Consider the following 17,130-nt stretch of genomic DNA (forward strand, 5'->3'; position numbering starts at 1 on the left):
GTGAATATATATATATATATATATATATATATATATATTGAAAAGAAAGTTCAAATTTATTTGAAATAGAAATGTTTTGTAACATTATAAATATCTTGTTACTTTTCAATTTCTTTTATGATCAATTTTACTAATCCCCAAATTTGTATTGGATTTTTACATCACTTGTTTTTAAAATGTAAATGTTTATTATTTAAAAAAAAAAGATCATGTTTCCTGAATTTTGTTTTTACACAATATAGTATTATTACCGTTGACAGTGATTTGAGATTTTAAAAAAGGCTAAAACTAAAGTGCACAAGGATCAGTAAAGGTAAACACCAAAAAATTATTTTCCTAGATCTTTGAACCCCATTTATACACTAGTATTCAAATGTTTTAGGGTAAGTATGTTTTTCCAAAGAAATTCATACTTTTATTTAGTATTAAGAATGCATTAAATTGATCACTGTACCTTTGTACAGTGAAATTCTGCTGGCAGTCATTTAAATAAAAATCTGTGCTATTTGGAATTTTGTGCAATTGTAGATTTTGCAACTAATTCATGTTTGGTAAACTTTGAATATCCAAATTGCACACTGTGATCAATATAAAGCTGTTTAGCTTGGAAGTGACCTCAGATTTAGCTGTGCTTCATGCATCACTATTGATAATGCACAACAAACCTTCTAAGCTCACTCTTCTGTGACTCTATTATTTGTAAAGCTGACAAAGCTGTAAAATTAGGTATAACTTTACACAGTGATTTTTTTTCATGCAAAAATCACATTAACATGCGAATTGTTTATACCTTGAGGCTTTACTATTGAAACAGCAAGCATATTAAATGTATGTTAATGGATGGCCTCATTCACCTTCATTTAACTTAGACTTTTACTTTTTTTTAAAGCAAACGAGGGACAATATTATGCCACAACAGTTGTCAGTTCAACTGGACTTGTACTGAATCCAAAAAAGTCCTTTAAGAAAGGTTTGTCTCATGTTTTATTTAAGATAAGCAAAAATCAGGGTTACAATGGAGCACTTACAATGGAAATGAATGGGGCCAATTTTTGGAGGTTGTAAAAGCAGAAAAGTGAATCTTTATAATTTTATAAAAGCATTTATAGAATATGTTAAGGGTGCAGGTTACACACTTACTGTACCTTTGTACAGTGAAATTCTGCTGGCAGTCATTTAAATAATAATCTGTGCTATTTGGAATTTTGTGCAATTGTAGATTTTGCAACTAATTCATGTTTGGTAAACTTTGAATATCCAAATTGCACACTGTGATCAATATAAAGCTGTTTAGCTCGGAAGTGACCTCAGATTTAGCTGTGCTTCATGCATCACTATTGATAATGCACAACAAACCTTCTAAGCTCACTCTTCTGTGACTCTATTATTTGTAAAGCTGACAAAGCTGTAAAATTAGGTATAACTTTACACAGTGATTTTTTTTCATGCAAAAATCACATTAACATGCGTATTGTTTATACCTTGAGGCTTTACTATTGAAACAGCAAGGATATTAAATGTATGTTAATGGATGGCCTCATTCACCTTCATTTAACTTAGACTTTTACTTTTTTTTAAAGCAAACGAGGGACAACATTATGCCACAACAGTTGTCAGTTCAACTGGACTTGTACTGAATCCAAAAAAGTCCTTTAAGAAAGGTTTGTCTCATGTAGTAATCATCTCATCTAATAATAGACACTGAAACAGAGATGATGTAGTCAGGGAAGAGGTCTGTTCGCATCAGGGAATATCTGAAATGATGCTCCCTGGGTGTATAATTGCTTTATAAAATATACCTGCATGTAAATTTCAATTTCAATAGCTGTGGAGTTGGATATCAGCATACTTTTGTTCAATACACTTCCCATCAGCACTTCACAAGATCAGTTATGATGGTAATGACAGAAATGTGCCATAAACAAGTACCATCAGCCAATTAGATTTAAAAATATTCTTTTATTTTTTTAATTTAACATAGTTATGAGGAATGTATTTACACTGTTTAATTGAATACATTTATTAAAAATAAAACACTAGGCTATATAATGGAAAAGCACACTATTGTTTTGATGTCTTTTTGTGTCAGTGTACGCCATATTTTTTATTTTTTGGTCATGCAGTATAATGATGATGTTATTCGTCTCTGACCTGTCGTTGCTGATGCTGTTGTCCGGTGTCTTGCATGATGAGTATCTGGTGAAACAGGGGACTCTGTAAGACACTCTTGAGCAGACTGAGTTTTTCCTCAGCAGGCAGTTCTCCCTTCTTCTTCAGCCTCTCCTGCAGCCGCTCCACCGCCAGCAAAGCACGCTGTGTGTCTATACACACACATACACATAAATATATTAATAACAGGAGCACATGCAGTGACATCAGCTCATATCCCACATGAGAGTGCATACAACAATCTGCATGCCATAGGCACATTAACTCACAAATATGTTATTATCATAAATTGTGAAAGACATATTGACTTCATACATACCCATCATCTTCAACTCTTTGGGTACTGAATTACCAGCACTCTCTTTCTGACATCTGCAACAACGCACGTAAATTCATATCAGGGCCATCAGACATAATGACAATCAAACTCTTGAACATATTCAAGATACAAAACAACAAACAGATTTGTCCCTTTCTCATCCTACTCAAGTAATCACTAACTGGCATGCACACCTGACAGTCCTTACGTGTGACAGCGACGCTGACGCTTGGCATGAAGTGAGAGTGACGCCTCTGTAACCGATGACAGGCTTTATGAATTGCACTGATGGTTCATTTCACATCTCACCGATGGCTCTGGTAACGCCTGCTGTAATCTGTTATTCATGCTGATGAGATCTGGGTGGGACACTCGCACCTCTACGGACTGCGCGAGCGCTCGTGTTTGCGCTGCGCTGCTCCGGTAATGCGCTTACGGGTCAGGCTTAGTAGCTGTAAACGGAATTAAACTGTGAACGACGGTAATTACCCGGGACAGATGTCCTTACAGCCTACCTGATAGAGATGTAAGCGCCTGGCGGTGGGCGGTGTTGCGGACAACAATAGTAACTAAGGGAAAACAAAGCAGGAGGGTTATTTTAAACGGGCGAAGCTGATAGATGTGTAAATACGAAAATAAATATGCAAATAGAACCATGGGGCCTCAGCACACCACCAAAGGGGTCGCAAGATTTAGCCTAAGTCATATCCAACCATTTTGGAATCATATTAGGAGTGCATAAATTGTCAAGTGTGCAAGTTGTGTCCTATTTTCGGGTTTCAACGTTAAAAAGATCAGGGTGCGACTTGTGGGGTATAGGAGCCTCAAATGAGGTAAACAGCTTTACGTTTCAGTAACCACAGAAGTTATTTTACAAGTTGGAGGGTGCTGGAAGGAGTAGCCATAGCAACAGATGCTATGAAAAACGGATGCTTCATAGAAAAACTGTAGCTGTCATTATTTATCAAGTATTATAGATTTACAACTCACAATAATATATCACACAAACTGGTTTAAAACGTCTTTAAGATAGTTGAGAGACGCATTGCTACTTAAACCTAAAAATAGATGACAACATTAGGTTATTAATATGTGTTGGCCATCATAATCTAACAAATGGAGCTCATGATGCATAGGCTAATTGCAATTTTAAAACAAGTAAGGACAGCAAAAACAGTTTACTAAAATAAATCCGATAGCTAAATAAAATCAGCATGTTATGGTTCAGGTGTAAATGACAGCTGTGATGCCGTTTCTTTCTATCAGTCTTCATTCGTTAGGTTCTCACGCTGTAGCTACCGTGAGGATCAATAAAAGCTGATTTCCTCACTCCTCATTTACCTTCAGATCAACAGGGTTCCCCCGCAGCTCATGAGAAACTGATCGTCTCGTCTCATCGGATGATGAAAAGCCGGGGCTCAATTTGAAACATTTTCAAACGTCGCAAGTCGCATTAGAGACAGCTAGCTCGCGTTATTCAGACAGCGCAGGGTTTGCGCGAGGGTGATAACTGGCTGTCCCTCACCGCGCATGTCCACGATGTGCCTCTGATGCTCGTGAGTGTAATAGATGCTCAGGCCTCTCTGTTAAATGATAACAGAGACATCAGCTCTTATTACTGCTGCTCATGAGAGACATGTAAATTAGTGCATGTCCACAAATTATAATTTGCCAATGTGATATTTTCTATTATGCCTTAATATGTCCTTATCGCAATAGGCCAGTAAAACAGATGGATTCCATGAAAACAATTTGCATATAGCATGATATATCCAACATATCTGTAAACGAATACTTCAACACTGTAAATTCAGAGAGCATTCAATAGCTCCTTCATTTTATTTCACATTTTGTTAGGCAGTCTTATTCTAAAATCACATTGCAATAGTCCATGACATACAAAAATTGTGAATTTACTAAAAAGAAAAACCTCAGTGTATATTGAATGAATACACTGACATAAATATGTTGTTATGACACTTGAAATGTAGGTGCTTTCCATTTCTCTGGATCATCTTTGAGATACTTTGATTGGAGTCCATGGGAAATTCAATTGGACATGTTTAGAAAGTATTATATAATACAGACAGGTGTGTGTCAATATATATATAATGATATAGATTATTATCTTATTTCAATATCCATAATGGTAGATATATTATTATTATTATTACTTTTAATTAATTTTTTATTCTCCACGTAGATGACTTGTGTGTACATAATAAATATGGAAATAAGCTATATGTTTAGTATTTTATAACATCATTTTATTTAAAAGACTAAGCATCAGCACTGTTACTATCATAACTCCTCCTTATTAGAATGACGTAAAAAAAATTCCAAACAAAAATATCATGAAAAAAATCCATTAATCATCCTCCTTTGAATGTGATTTCTTCATGAACATTATATTATGTTTTGTTACATACAGCACACAGTCAGTGAACAAACTTAAAATGCTTAAATCTCAACCCTGTTACCATGATTCTGAACATGCATGTAGAGCTATTGTTATTATATCTATTGTTTTCTTTTAAACACGTTGCAGTGTCCTGGGTCCAAGGCTAGTATTGGCTAAATGTCAACCCTGTTACGTTTACTTACGCAAAAGGTCGTGGGTTCGATTCCCAGGGAACACACATACTGGTAAAAAATGTATAGCCTGAATGCACTGTAAGTCACTTTGGATAAAAGCGTCTGCTAAATGCATAAATTATTATTATTAATTATTATTACTTTGACGTCGCTGTATCGCAACTTTATTACAATTTGTAAAATTAATTTAGCATACAGTTTATTACGCAAACACGTGGTTTTAAGCTTTTAAAAGCTTAAATAAATGTAAAGACAAAAGGAAAACACATTTCGTAACAGAAAAGGCACACTGCACCCATCTCGATGATGACCCCGCAGGTGATGGGAAGGTCGACCCTCACTGCTGTGTGCGCTCTCGGCCACCAGAGCATGCTCAAGTCCTCCCGTCACCACCGGCTCCAGATTCACCGCCCCTCTCTTATCCTCCCTTTCTTTCTCTTTCCCTCCCACCCTCCATCCTCGAATCAAGCATCACTTGCTTCCAAATTGGCTTGTCATTTTCTCTCGGCGCTCGTTCCCTGGCTGTCGGGTCGCATGGACGATCTAGCGATGGACTGGCGCTGATGCCATCGCTGGACCCACTCTGCGCATCTTCCTCTCATTCCAGAAAAACACTGATCGGGATACAACACAGGGCTCTGATCCCCCGCGTCCACCATAGATCCATTGGGTTTGGGGGAGGAAGGATACTCGATATATCCTGCTCCGCGTCGTGGTTCTTCAGGAGGCTTCGAGCCTCATAAAGGCGCATCTGGGAACGGAGGCTCAAACCATCATCTGCGTGCTTTATTCACACACGGACACGCTGTCACGGGAATTAAAGAGCATTCTGAGATCTCACACAGCCCGATGCTGTTGAACACATCCGGAGCTGACTATTATTCCAGTGCTTTATAAGATGCGGTGAGTCAATGCTTTTAAACAAGGGGACGTTATTTCTTAAGGACCAATAAATCAATAACGGATCGACGTTTGATTGGCAGCGGCGGAGAGATGCTGTAGTTTACACTCCTCAAACTCTCCATATCCTGTAGCTGAATTATGTCGTGTGTGTGTGTGTGTGTGTGTGAGGGGGCTTTGGACACAGGATGCTTTTTCCCCGTGTGTCGTGCGTGGTGTTTTAATGGGCGTCGGTGCACGCGCGCGTCTTTGAGTGCACAAGTCTCTGCCTTCAGCTCTTGACGTAACGAAACGATAGATTTCATTTGTTCATTACAGGCAGAATGGAGGCAGCTGGTCGCAAATAAGTTCTATCGATGGCCTATTATATTCACAGCATCCCTTCAGCCTTTACATACACTCTAAAAAATGCTGGGTTAAATACAACCCAGTGCTGGGTAAAATAGGGACAAACCCAGCAATTGGGTTGTTTTGACCCAGCGGTTGGGTTACTACCCAGAAGGTTGGGTTAAACATTTAACCCAACCGCTGGGCCAAAACAGCCCAATTGCTGGGTTTGTCCCTATTTTACCCAGCACTGGGTTGTATTTAACCCAGCATTTTTTAGAGTGTAAGGAGAAGACTGTCAACGCCTCCTTCGACTTAGAGCCAATTACGGACTGTCTCTTTCTGTGTATAAATGCATGTGTGTGTGTTTGTGTATAAACAGGAGATGCGTTAGCATGAGAGAATCTAGAAGAAAAAGAGCAAAACAAACAGCCTTGGATGCATCAACAGCGATTCATGCAACTAAACACCATCAGATCTGTATGGAGATCATATGACCTTGATTCATTGAGTAGCCTAATAAAGACACATCTGCTATTCATGTCACCCTGATGTCATGAAAATTGCAGTACATGCTGGATCATCATATATACCATATAACCAATCATTCCGGACTGTTCGTCATATGTCAACAGAGATTATTTAATAATAACTAGAGTCAACTCACTTCTAGATGTTAAGTGATTGTTTACCTCATGTGGGTGACCCGTTTAGAAGGAAGAGATCAGTCCCTGTGTTCCACTGATTGCAGCACATTCACCATGCATGTCTGGCTTAGAATAGAAAAAGACGGAGACAGGAAGAATGGACAGGCACGTTCACCCAGGGCCTTTGAAAAAAACACCAAAATATCAGACCTGTTTTCGTGGGAGGATTGTGCGTATCCTGCTTTCTGTTTAGTGTAATATTATTGTCCTATGATATCAAATTAGAGGTTTGATTCCAGGCTTGGTCAAACTCATAACTTCAACTTGGAATTATTATCAGTTCTTCTATTGTTCCATCAGAGGAGTCGTTATAAGCAAACAGAAGTAAAAGTTCCAAATCTAGCAAAAAGGGATGCATTAAAGGGAGTTCAGCACCAAAAAAGTAACTTCTGTCATCATTTACTATGATGTTCTTTCTTGGGTGAAACACCATAGATGACAGCCTCAGTTTGCTTTCATTTTATGGAAAAAAGATGCACTGAAAGCGAACGGTGACTGAAGCTGTCAGTCCCTTATATTGTGCACAACATCTCCTTTTGTGTTCCTCAGAAGATAGAAAGTTAAACCGTTCTGGAACAACACGACAGTGAGTAAACGATGACAGAATGTGCATTTTTAGAAGAACAGACTGAGATTTGATTTTGCTGCATTTTGCTGAATTATGTGAGGCCACTTGCAATTTACTTCCTACTTGCTTGGTTGACTTATTTATATAGTTGAAATATTTTAATATTTGATAGTGTATGACATTTAATACAAGATAACAGGTCAAGTTAAAACACTTTAGCTGATGCCAGTGCCAGTGAAAGATCATCATCATAGTGTTAATTTATGATGCACAGCTATGTTTAGGCACTAGTGGTTTTCTTTGTATAAATGGGAGAGTTTCTGTTTTCTGTCAAGATGTTCCCTCTGTTCTCTTGTTTAGTCAGTGGGTGTTGTGCTGAATTTTCGTAGAGTTCCCACACTGGGTGGAGCTGTGTTTTTCAGATTGGGTTTTTTGGTTTGCTCTGTTTGCCTTGATGGGGGTGTTTTGTATTTCCACTCTTAGTGTCTTCAAGCTGAAGTGTGTAATTTCTGCACCACTAACATCACCAAATGGAATTGCAAAAATAATGATTGTTTTCAAATGGATTTCTGGAACGCCACCCGTCCACCCCTGGTCAGCTAAAACTGATTAATGCTATTGCTTTACATGATGTGTAAGTGGTGTGTGCGTAACATTGTGTTATCGTTCGTTTTCATAACGTTCATATAACCCACCAAGGACATCCTTAAAGGGATAGTTCACCCAAAAATTAACATTCTGTCATCATTTACTCACCCTCGTGTCATTCCAAATGACTTTCTTTCTTCAGTGGAACATAAAATGGAGCATGATTGGCCATACAGTGGAAGTCAATGGCAACCAAAATTGTTTGGTTACTAACATTCTTCAGAATAACTTATTTTGTGTTTCTCAAGGTATACAGGGTTGCAATAACATGAGAGTGAGGAAATGATGAACGAATCTCTTTAAAACATAAAAAAATTGACGTATCGGAAATAACGTTTTCATAACATGATGGGAAAATGATGAAAACATTCATAAAACATAAAATAGCTCATGGGTTTATGTTTGTTGGTATATGTATTGAATGTCACAGCATGGGTCAAAGTGTAATTTGCAACACTCGCTCATTATCAAACAGAGGCCGGTGGGACACATGCTCCGACAGATACTTTCATCATCAAAGGTCGACAAGCACAGCATGCAGGACGCTTCTCGCTTTGGATTATGATTGCATGAATATACAAACTGTGTTTTGTGGCTGCATCCTCCTGATGTCATAGATCTGTGAAAGTGTGTGGCCACCACCGCTCGAATATAAACAGATGAAATGCAGTTCATCACACTGCTATAGAACAATTAGATGTGCAGCACACTGAGTGCATGTGTTCTAGCGAGTGCTCCTCTTCTCATTCTTTGAATGTCCTTCAAACTAAAATAGTGATTCGCATGAATAATACAGGTTCCTCTACTCGATCTCTTTCTCTCCCTTTCACTTACAAATTCATCCATTTTTATACATACTCAGAGCAAGAGCCGCTGAGTGTGTACAGGCCATGTTTTAAAGTAGGATGTGTGTGTGGAGTCTGATTAAATAAGGAGGTCACCAAACACTGACGATGGGATTTGGAATGGTCTTCTGAAGGACTTTGATTATTTCAGTCCCAACAGGAAATTGAGAGCAATGATCCCATGTGCGCAAGTGTGTTCATGCTTTTATTTTCATCCATTTGCGAGGTTAAAAGGTTTTTAGTGGGCTTAAGTGATGAGAGAATTATTGCGGTGTAGTGTCACAAGTATGTGTGTTAGGAAAGTGCAGAACGGTTAACTAGCAACTAGAGAGGATGGCTAGTTCACCTAGACATTTTTAAATTTAACTTTTAATATTTTTATCGTTTTAAAGGGGATTTTTTTTATTCATTTGTTTTATTATCATTATTATTATTTTTAGTATTTTCAATATTTTAAAGAGTGGTTGAAAAATAACCAAAATAACTAATTGAGTAGTAGGTTGTTGGAAATCTAATTTAAATATTCTGGTTTTAGTTTCATTATTTTCTTAATGGTTCCATTGACTGTTCTTTTAGTGCTTGTAAGAAATTAATATTTGAAGAAAAAAACAACAACAACAACTTCATTACCAAATGATGAGATAATAAAACAAAACCTTTAATGGCTTGTAATGGTCTTTTTAAAATCAGCATATAAATGCAGTCTAATAATTGGCATATTAAGCAAATACTATACCAACAAAAAGCATAGTAACATTTAATTCATTTATTTTTGTAAAACACTATTGACAAATCTCGTAATGTGCATCTTTAACTACACATTGTAATAAAAACAGTCAGTAACTGTACTGATTTCTCAGTAAGACAGCAAAAAAAGATTTTCTTACATAGCATTTTTTCTTGTTTTCCAGTATAAATATCTAAACATTTTTGAATCAAGATGCATTTACTTTAGAAGATTTAAGATATTAAGTATTGTTTTCTGAAAAATGTATCAAAAGTTTGTTCGTTTTTGCTTAAAGATATATTTTCATAATAATGACTTAATATCTGAAGTCATTTTGCTTTTCAAGTGAATGCATCTTGATTCAAGAATGTTTAGATATTTATACTGTAAAAACAAGACAAAAAAACCAATGCAATAGTTGTAAGTTGTATATGTTTAATTCACTAAAAAAAATAACCAACTCATTAGAGTAATTTGTTCCTGACTAGTTAAGCTGTCCGTTTTTAATTTATTTTTTGATTCACTAAAAATAATTTGCTTAAGACTCATTTGTTTAAAGGAGACATATTATGCCCCTTTTTTACAATATGTAATATAAGCCTCTGATGTCCCCAGAATGTGTCTGTGAAGTTTCAGCTCAAAATGCCTATTTTGAGTGGAAGCAGAAACATGCTGTTTTTCGGGCCTGTCTCTTTATATGCAAATGAACTGCTGCTCCCCGCCCCATTTTCCAGAATAGAGCTGCGCCATTACAGCATGGACCTGCTAATAACATCTGTTTTGGTTCTGATTATCATGTTTATCGCGCTGAAATCATGCGTTTTAAACCATATGAGTTTAAACTTCAGATATAGGGTTTTCTGAGCGCGCACATCTGAAGCACACGCACAGAAAGCGGCTGTCACAGCATGCGAGTACTGAACTAAGTTCTCATTCACACACAAGTTTACGTTAAAAACACACGAGTTACAAAAAAACAGTGGGTTATGTCTGTGGAGGTAAACAACTGGGAAATAAATCGCAGGTTTATTTTAGATCTGTGTGGCAGCAGCAATATACAGTAAATAAATCAATAAATCCTCTGAGGCTGGGACTCTAAATAGCGTTCTGTGCTTGTCTGTGCAGACAAAGGCAGAACAGTTAGCATGTTTTGCTCAAACTTTCGTCATGGCATTAGAACTGGTACACCGTTGCCGTTTGTGAAAACACAATGACAGCGCCGTGGGTGTAAACTTACAGATTAAGGAGCGGTAATATTATAACGAGACCCCTTTGCCACGTCACTAGGGGAGCGAAATCACACGCGCTGGTTTTCTCAGACGTTTGCAGAAAAAGGCTTACCAAAACAAAGTTATTGGGTTAATCTTTTTCACGTTTCCTTGGTCGGTAGATGCACCGGGGACCTGATTATAGCATTTAAAACCTGGAAAAGTCAGATTTTCATGATATGTCACCTTTAAGAGTCCGACTACACTGGTGCCACTGTGTGTTTATGATTCACTAAAAAGAACGGCCTCATATTTTGTTCTGTAACACTAGTCACGCTGTCTGTTTTCAAGACACTGTGTCAAATTAAAAACAGTTCAACTTTTAAAAATGCCTGATTTCTTTTCCATTCAGTATTTGAACACAAAAACACCTCCTGTGTGAGCGCTGAAGAAATGCGTTTGATCAGAGTCTGGTGGACCCTAATTATACAGCATTTTTTAACACCGTCTGCTCATTCAGACAATCCGCCGACTGGTTTGGTTTGAAAATTAACTGTTTTGCACATCCCTGTGTGTGTGTGTGTGTGAGAGATGTGTGAGGTCTTTCACATACACACATGCTTACATGTTCAGAGCATGCTATGAGTCACAGCGTGTGATGTCAAGTGCTTCAAGCTAAAGTTGGAGCAAAAATAGTGATGATGATGATGTCATCAAACAGCTTTCTCAGTGTGATGTGTTTTAATGGAGTCCCACAATCCCATGAACCCTAACAGCATGACAAGACAAATGGGTATCACTTTAATAAGTTTACACTAGTTTATAGTTAATTCACAGTTTTTAAACTGTAGTAAAATATTAATATACTCTATGCAAATAGTGAGTTCTTCATTCATTATCACTGCTATTAACACAATTATTATTGTTTAATTATAGCTCATATGTAAAGAGTTAGATAATGCTTTGTTAACAAATTATTAACCATAAATAGTTCTCACTTTAGATTAGGTCACAGAAAATGGAAAAAAAAACAACCTTTACTTTTACATTTACATATACAGTATAGCACCATATTATAAATGAAACATGTGACCCTGGACCACAAAAGCAGTCATAAGGGTCAATTTTTTGAAATTGAGATTTATACATCATCTGAAAGCTGAATAAATAAGCTTTCCATTGATGTATGGTTTGTTAGGACAATATTTGGAAATCTGGAATCTGAGGGTGCTAAAATATTGAGAAAATCGCCTTTAAAGTTGTTCAAATGAAGTTCTTAGCAATGCCTATTACTAATCAAAAATTAAGTTTTGATATATTTACGGTAAGAAATTAACAAAATATCTTCATGGAACATGATCTTTGTGCTCCGGGCTCACATATAAAAAACAAAAAACGACCTGTTTTGTCTGCATCGCATGAATTATTGGCTATTTGTGTTTGTATTTAACAAACATTGACCAGTTTGCTCTTACTGTGACTTAATCAAACACTCATTCCAACTAATAAGCGACTTATTAGACTTTAATAAGCTGAAAAGCATCTGATAGAGTAACCTGAGCTGGTCGGTTAAGACTAGGCTATAATAGAGATGTAGTAGAGAGGCACACCTGTGGGAATTCAGATTGTTGTGGTATAGATTTGCGTGAATGGAAAATTTGCTTGTAAAATTCGCTCATTATCATCATGCTTCCTTTAATGCGTTGTCGTTTTGCACAGTGAAACCGTTGTGAGAAATGACTCATGCATTATGCCCTTGCCCACAGATTAAGAGACCGTAGTTATGCCATTTTGCAGGCAAAAGGCAGAGATCGTTATATAGATTTGAATGCAATTACAGTTCTGTCCAGTTAAATATTTAATACATGTTTTATCAGTTTGTGCATCCCTGGGAATCGAACCCACGACCTTGACAGCAAAGGATAAGCTAATGGTGTTATGAATCAAAAGTACCAACTATTTCACTCTTCCGAGTGTAGCTCAGCATGACACGAACGTTAACACCTATGTCCCCTCAGGTCTGCTGTAGTGACAGCTTCAGGGAGAGTAAAGCAGCCTCTGAGATAAAGCAGTTCTGTGATTGATAGATCACCCTGAAGTTTGATTGCTCCTTGCATCGATTGCTCCCAGCTGTGTTGGCACAGTTCATTGTTGAAGTCAAAGGCAGCATTTTTTTTCTTGATGGGTAATGAATGGCACAGGAAACGTCAACCTCCAGTTGTTTCCTTTTTCAGCTTTTGGACAATGTAAGCTATTTCAAGAGTGGAAAAATAGCTCAAAGTGTTTAGCTTAGCAATGGGTGCTTTTTGTCCAAAGTTGTCTTGATTGCTGTGGGATATTTTTTTTATTTGTATTTTTTTCTAAACATTTATTGTTCATTCACCACTAAACAATTTACAGCAGGCATCTGCCCCCTGTGGGGATTTACCCTATAGTGTGGCAACAATCTAAAGGAATAGTGCATTCAAAAAGGAAAACTCTATCATCATTTACTCATTACATTACTCTCACAATGCAGACCAAACTTGCATGGATTTCTTTTTCTTTCTTTCCTTTCCTCAAAAAATATATAGACCTACATTTAATATTTATGTAATTGAATTGCATATAACATTTCCATCCATTTGGATTGCACAGTTTTAATAAATAAACTAATCACCTTAATGTGATGCATATTTGCGAGCCAAATTGTAAATTAAACAGGTAAGATTTCTGTAACTGTACTAATAAACTGAAGGTGTTTTAAATACACAATAACCATTTATCATCAATAAACCCAATTTGTTTTAATCTCATGCCTTTTAACTAATTGAATGTTCGTTCCTCAGCTAGCCATATTTTAACCATGTTCATACTTTTTAACGGAATAAATGATTATTATTACATAGTTATGCTGAGTCTAAGCAATCTGAATAAATGCATTTTGAAAATATGGCTATTTAATTAAAAATCAAATCGATAGAAATAGTTGATAATAAAACATGCCTTTTTTGAGTGCAGAAATCTTACCGGTTTCTTACTTGCGACCTATGGCTGACAAATATGCATCACATGAAATGTATTTGTTTGTAATTAGTTGTAATCTAAATGGATGGATTTTATATGCATTTAAAATACATAAATCCTAAATTTAGGCCTAAATATTTTTGGAGTGAAATTCTTTCTTTCTTTCTTTGAACACAAAAGGAGATAGTTTGACAAACACTCTTTTCCATACAATGGAAGTAAATGGGGAGCAGGGTGACCAGTCCCGTGAAATGCTCTTTGAAGTAAAAAAAAATCAATTATCTGTGAAAATTAATCATCCTTGTTATCCCTCTCGCAGTTTGCAGTGTATCTCTACCATAACAATAACCTGCTGCTGTTCCCTGCTGCCCAAATGACTCATAAACTCGCAAGTCTTCTGAAATAACACGATAGCTTGTGTGAGGAGCAGACTGGAATTTCAGAATTAATTTATAGAATGTCTGCTGTAGCTCTGAAATCTCATTTGAGTTTGTGTATATTCAGATACGGCATGTCAAAACACATAGCGCTGGGTTTGATGTTAATGATGTTAAATGCTATAATGCACCAGATTTGAATATGCAAATGAGATCTGCAGCACTGTTATGAGTCCCATATCATTCTTTTTTGTAGCTCAACAGCTCCTTTCCCCATTCACTTTCATGGTACATTAAACTAAATTTCTTTAAGCTTGAAAGTGAGTATGTAATTTTCATTTCCAGATCAGCTATTCATCTACACATCATGCTCATATGGATACATCATTCTTCAGATTTATCTTAAAGTCACAATGTTACGGAACTAGCGACAGACTTTTATTCTGTATTGTGATATCAAACAAAATGATAAAAAATGAAACAAACATGAATTAATTGTTCAGAATAAGATGATTTTTAAAACTATTTTCATGCAGTCAAAGTTCAAACCATGTCAGACCATCTGTCAAATGCTCAGATCAAGTGCTTTTTTCAAAAGGTCTATTTTGAGCACTCGAAACGTGAACAGAATCACATCCACCTTTAAAAAGAGCACATGTGAACTGGTGCATAGATGTGAGGTGAGAGACAATGGGTGGTATAGAAAGTGCTGTTGTTAATTTAAACGTCACTAAGCTGTGGATTTGGCTGTCCTTAGAGACCGGCTTACTGGGAGGTACCAACTCTGTCTGTCATATTCCTTCTCTCTCTCTCTCTCATGCTCTCTATGTGTGTGTGTGTGTTTTTTCTCTCTTTTTCTGGTAGCCATCTGTTATCCTTGTGTTTGAATCTTAAATAACTGCTGCTCTTCTGGAATATTCCCTACATGGATAAAGCATCCTGCATAGTTCTCTTCATACAGGGAAAAAAAACCACACAAGAGAGTGAGAGAGCGTCCATTACATTGTTTTATTGAGCACCAGAGAAATGGAAAAGAGGAATCTGCTGGGCTGAGAGATTCATCCTCGTCCAGCTTTTTGCCTAATTAGCCATTAAACCAGTGAATGAGGAATACGCTCGTCCAGTGTGTGTGTATGTGTGTGTGTGTGTGTGTGTGAATGCGCCCCTGTTCAATCCTGTGAGCTGTTGTATTTGGCCTCCATTAACAGTTCATCGTCATCACTCACATCTATAGTACAGTGTTACATTGCTTGTGGGAACTGAGATTTCAGCAAAGAGAATTTGTTGTCAAGTACAACACCACTGAGGGTCTGCCATCAAAACCTGTATTTCTGTGGCTTCTGTGGTTTGATTTGTATAAGAGTGTCCATGTTAAAGAAAAGGAAAACTTTCAAAAATCTTGCTAAAACATAAAAATGTATCTTTTGTAATAAAAGTGATTTAATATAATTTTAAGAAGCTTTTATACCATTTCCAACAAAAATGTAAATTTTATGACTATAAAATGTGATATAACCATCAAGTAAAAAGTAATATTTTAAATATTTAAAACATTTTAATAAGTGTTGTCATAAAAATTTATATTTTTTAAGCTAAAAAGTATACATATTTTTAGTTTTTACAAATATCATAAAAGATTGATTCTTAACAATTATTAATCATCATTAATTATAGAAATATGATCATATGCTAATATCACCATATGACATTTTAACCTGAACTTTGAACTCTGAATATGATATTTATGATATAATTTCCTGGTTTTTCAGCATGTTTGTCATACCACATGACTTTGATTTTATTAACAGCAAAATGTATTTATGAATTAAAAAATGTAATAACAAAAGTTTATGCCAAATTACATAATAATAATAATAATAATTATTATTATTATTTTATTTAAAAAAAAATGTCAAAATGAATTTGAACCCAGAAATTAAAATAATTTTCTTAATAGAAAAGGTCTATATGTCACTCTATGTATGAATTGCATTGCAATTCATATATATATATATATACAGTGGGTACGGAAAGTATTCAGACCCCCTTAAATTTTTCACTCTTTGTTATATTGCAGCCATTTGCTAAAATCATTTAAGTTAATTTTTTTTCCTCATTAATGTACACACAGCACCCCATATTGACAGAAAAACACAGAATTGTTGACATTTTTGCAGATTTATTAAAAAAGAAAAACTGAAATATCACATGGTCCTAAGTATTCAGACCCTCTGCTGTGACACTCATATATTTAACTCAGGGGCTGTCCATTTCTTCTGATCAGCCTTGAGATGGTTCTACCCCTTCATTTGAATCCAGCTGTGTTTGATTATACTGATTGACTTGATTAGGAAAGCCACACACCTGTCTATACAAGACCTTACAGCTCACAGTGCATGTCAGAGCAAATGAGAATCATGAGGTCAAAGAAACTGCCTGAAGAGCTCAGAGACAGAATTGTGGCAAGGCACAGATCTGGCCAAGGTTACAAAAAAAATTCTGCTGCACTTAAGGTTCCCAAGAGCACAGTGGCCTCCATTCCTTAAATGGAAGACGTTTGGGACCACCAGAACCATTCCTAGAGCTGGCCGTCTGGCCAAACTGAGCTATCGGGGGAGAAGAGCCTTGGTGAGAGAGGTAAAGAAGAACCCAAAGATCACTGTGGCTGAGCTCCAGAGATGCAGTCGGGAGATGGGAGAAAGTTGTAGAAAGTCAACCATCACGGCAGCCCCCC

General features: G+C 36.5%; 2 protein-coding genes across 2 annotated transcripts in view; one reads left to right on the top strand and one right to left on the bottom strand.

Annotated features, from left to right (window-relative positions):
• The window catches only part of LOC107562596 (multiple PDZ domain protein-like), a 36,755-nt gene extending 30,921 nt beyond the window's left edge, over window positions 1-5,834 (bottom strand). The window contains 6 exon segments of the mRNA XM_016247260.1: window positions 2,152-2,321; window positions 2,489-2,541; window positions 2,683-2,782; window positions 4,014-4,071; window positions 5,559-5,680; window positions 5,774-5,834. Of these exon segments, the coding sequence (XP_016102746.1) occupies window positions 2,152-2,321; window positions 2,489-2,541; window positions 2,683-2,782; window positions 4,014-4,071; window positions 5,559-5,680; window positions 5,774-5,834 (564 nt within the window).
• Window positions 5,495-17,130, top strand: part of LOC107562597 (adhesion G protein-coupled receptor L3-like) — a 112,742-nt gene continuing 101,106 nt past the window's right edge. The window contains exon 1 of the mRNA XM_016247262.1: window positions 5,495-5,986. The gene's annotated coding sequence lies outside the window, so the exon portion shown is untranslated. The remainder of the gene's footprint in view (window positions 5,987-17,130) is intronic.

This window comes from Sinocyclocheilus grahami, unplaced genomic scaffold (assembly GCF_001515645.1).
Source record: "Sinocyclocheilus grahami isolate Dianchi unplaced genomic scaffold, SAMN03320097.WGS_v1.1 scaffold829.1, whole genome shotgun sequence".
NCBI classification, from domain to species: Eukaryota; Metazoa; Chordata; class Actinopteri; order Cypriniformes; family Cyprinidae; genus Sinocyclocheilus; species Sinocyclocheilus grahami.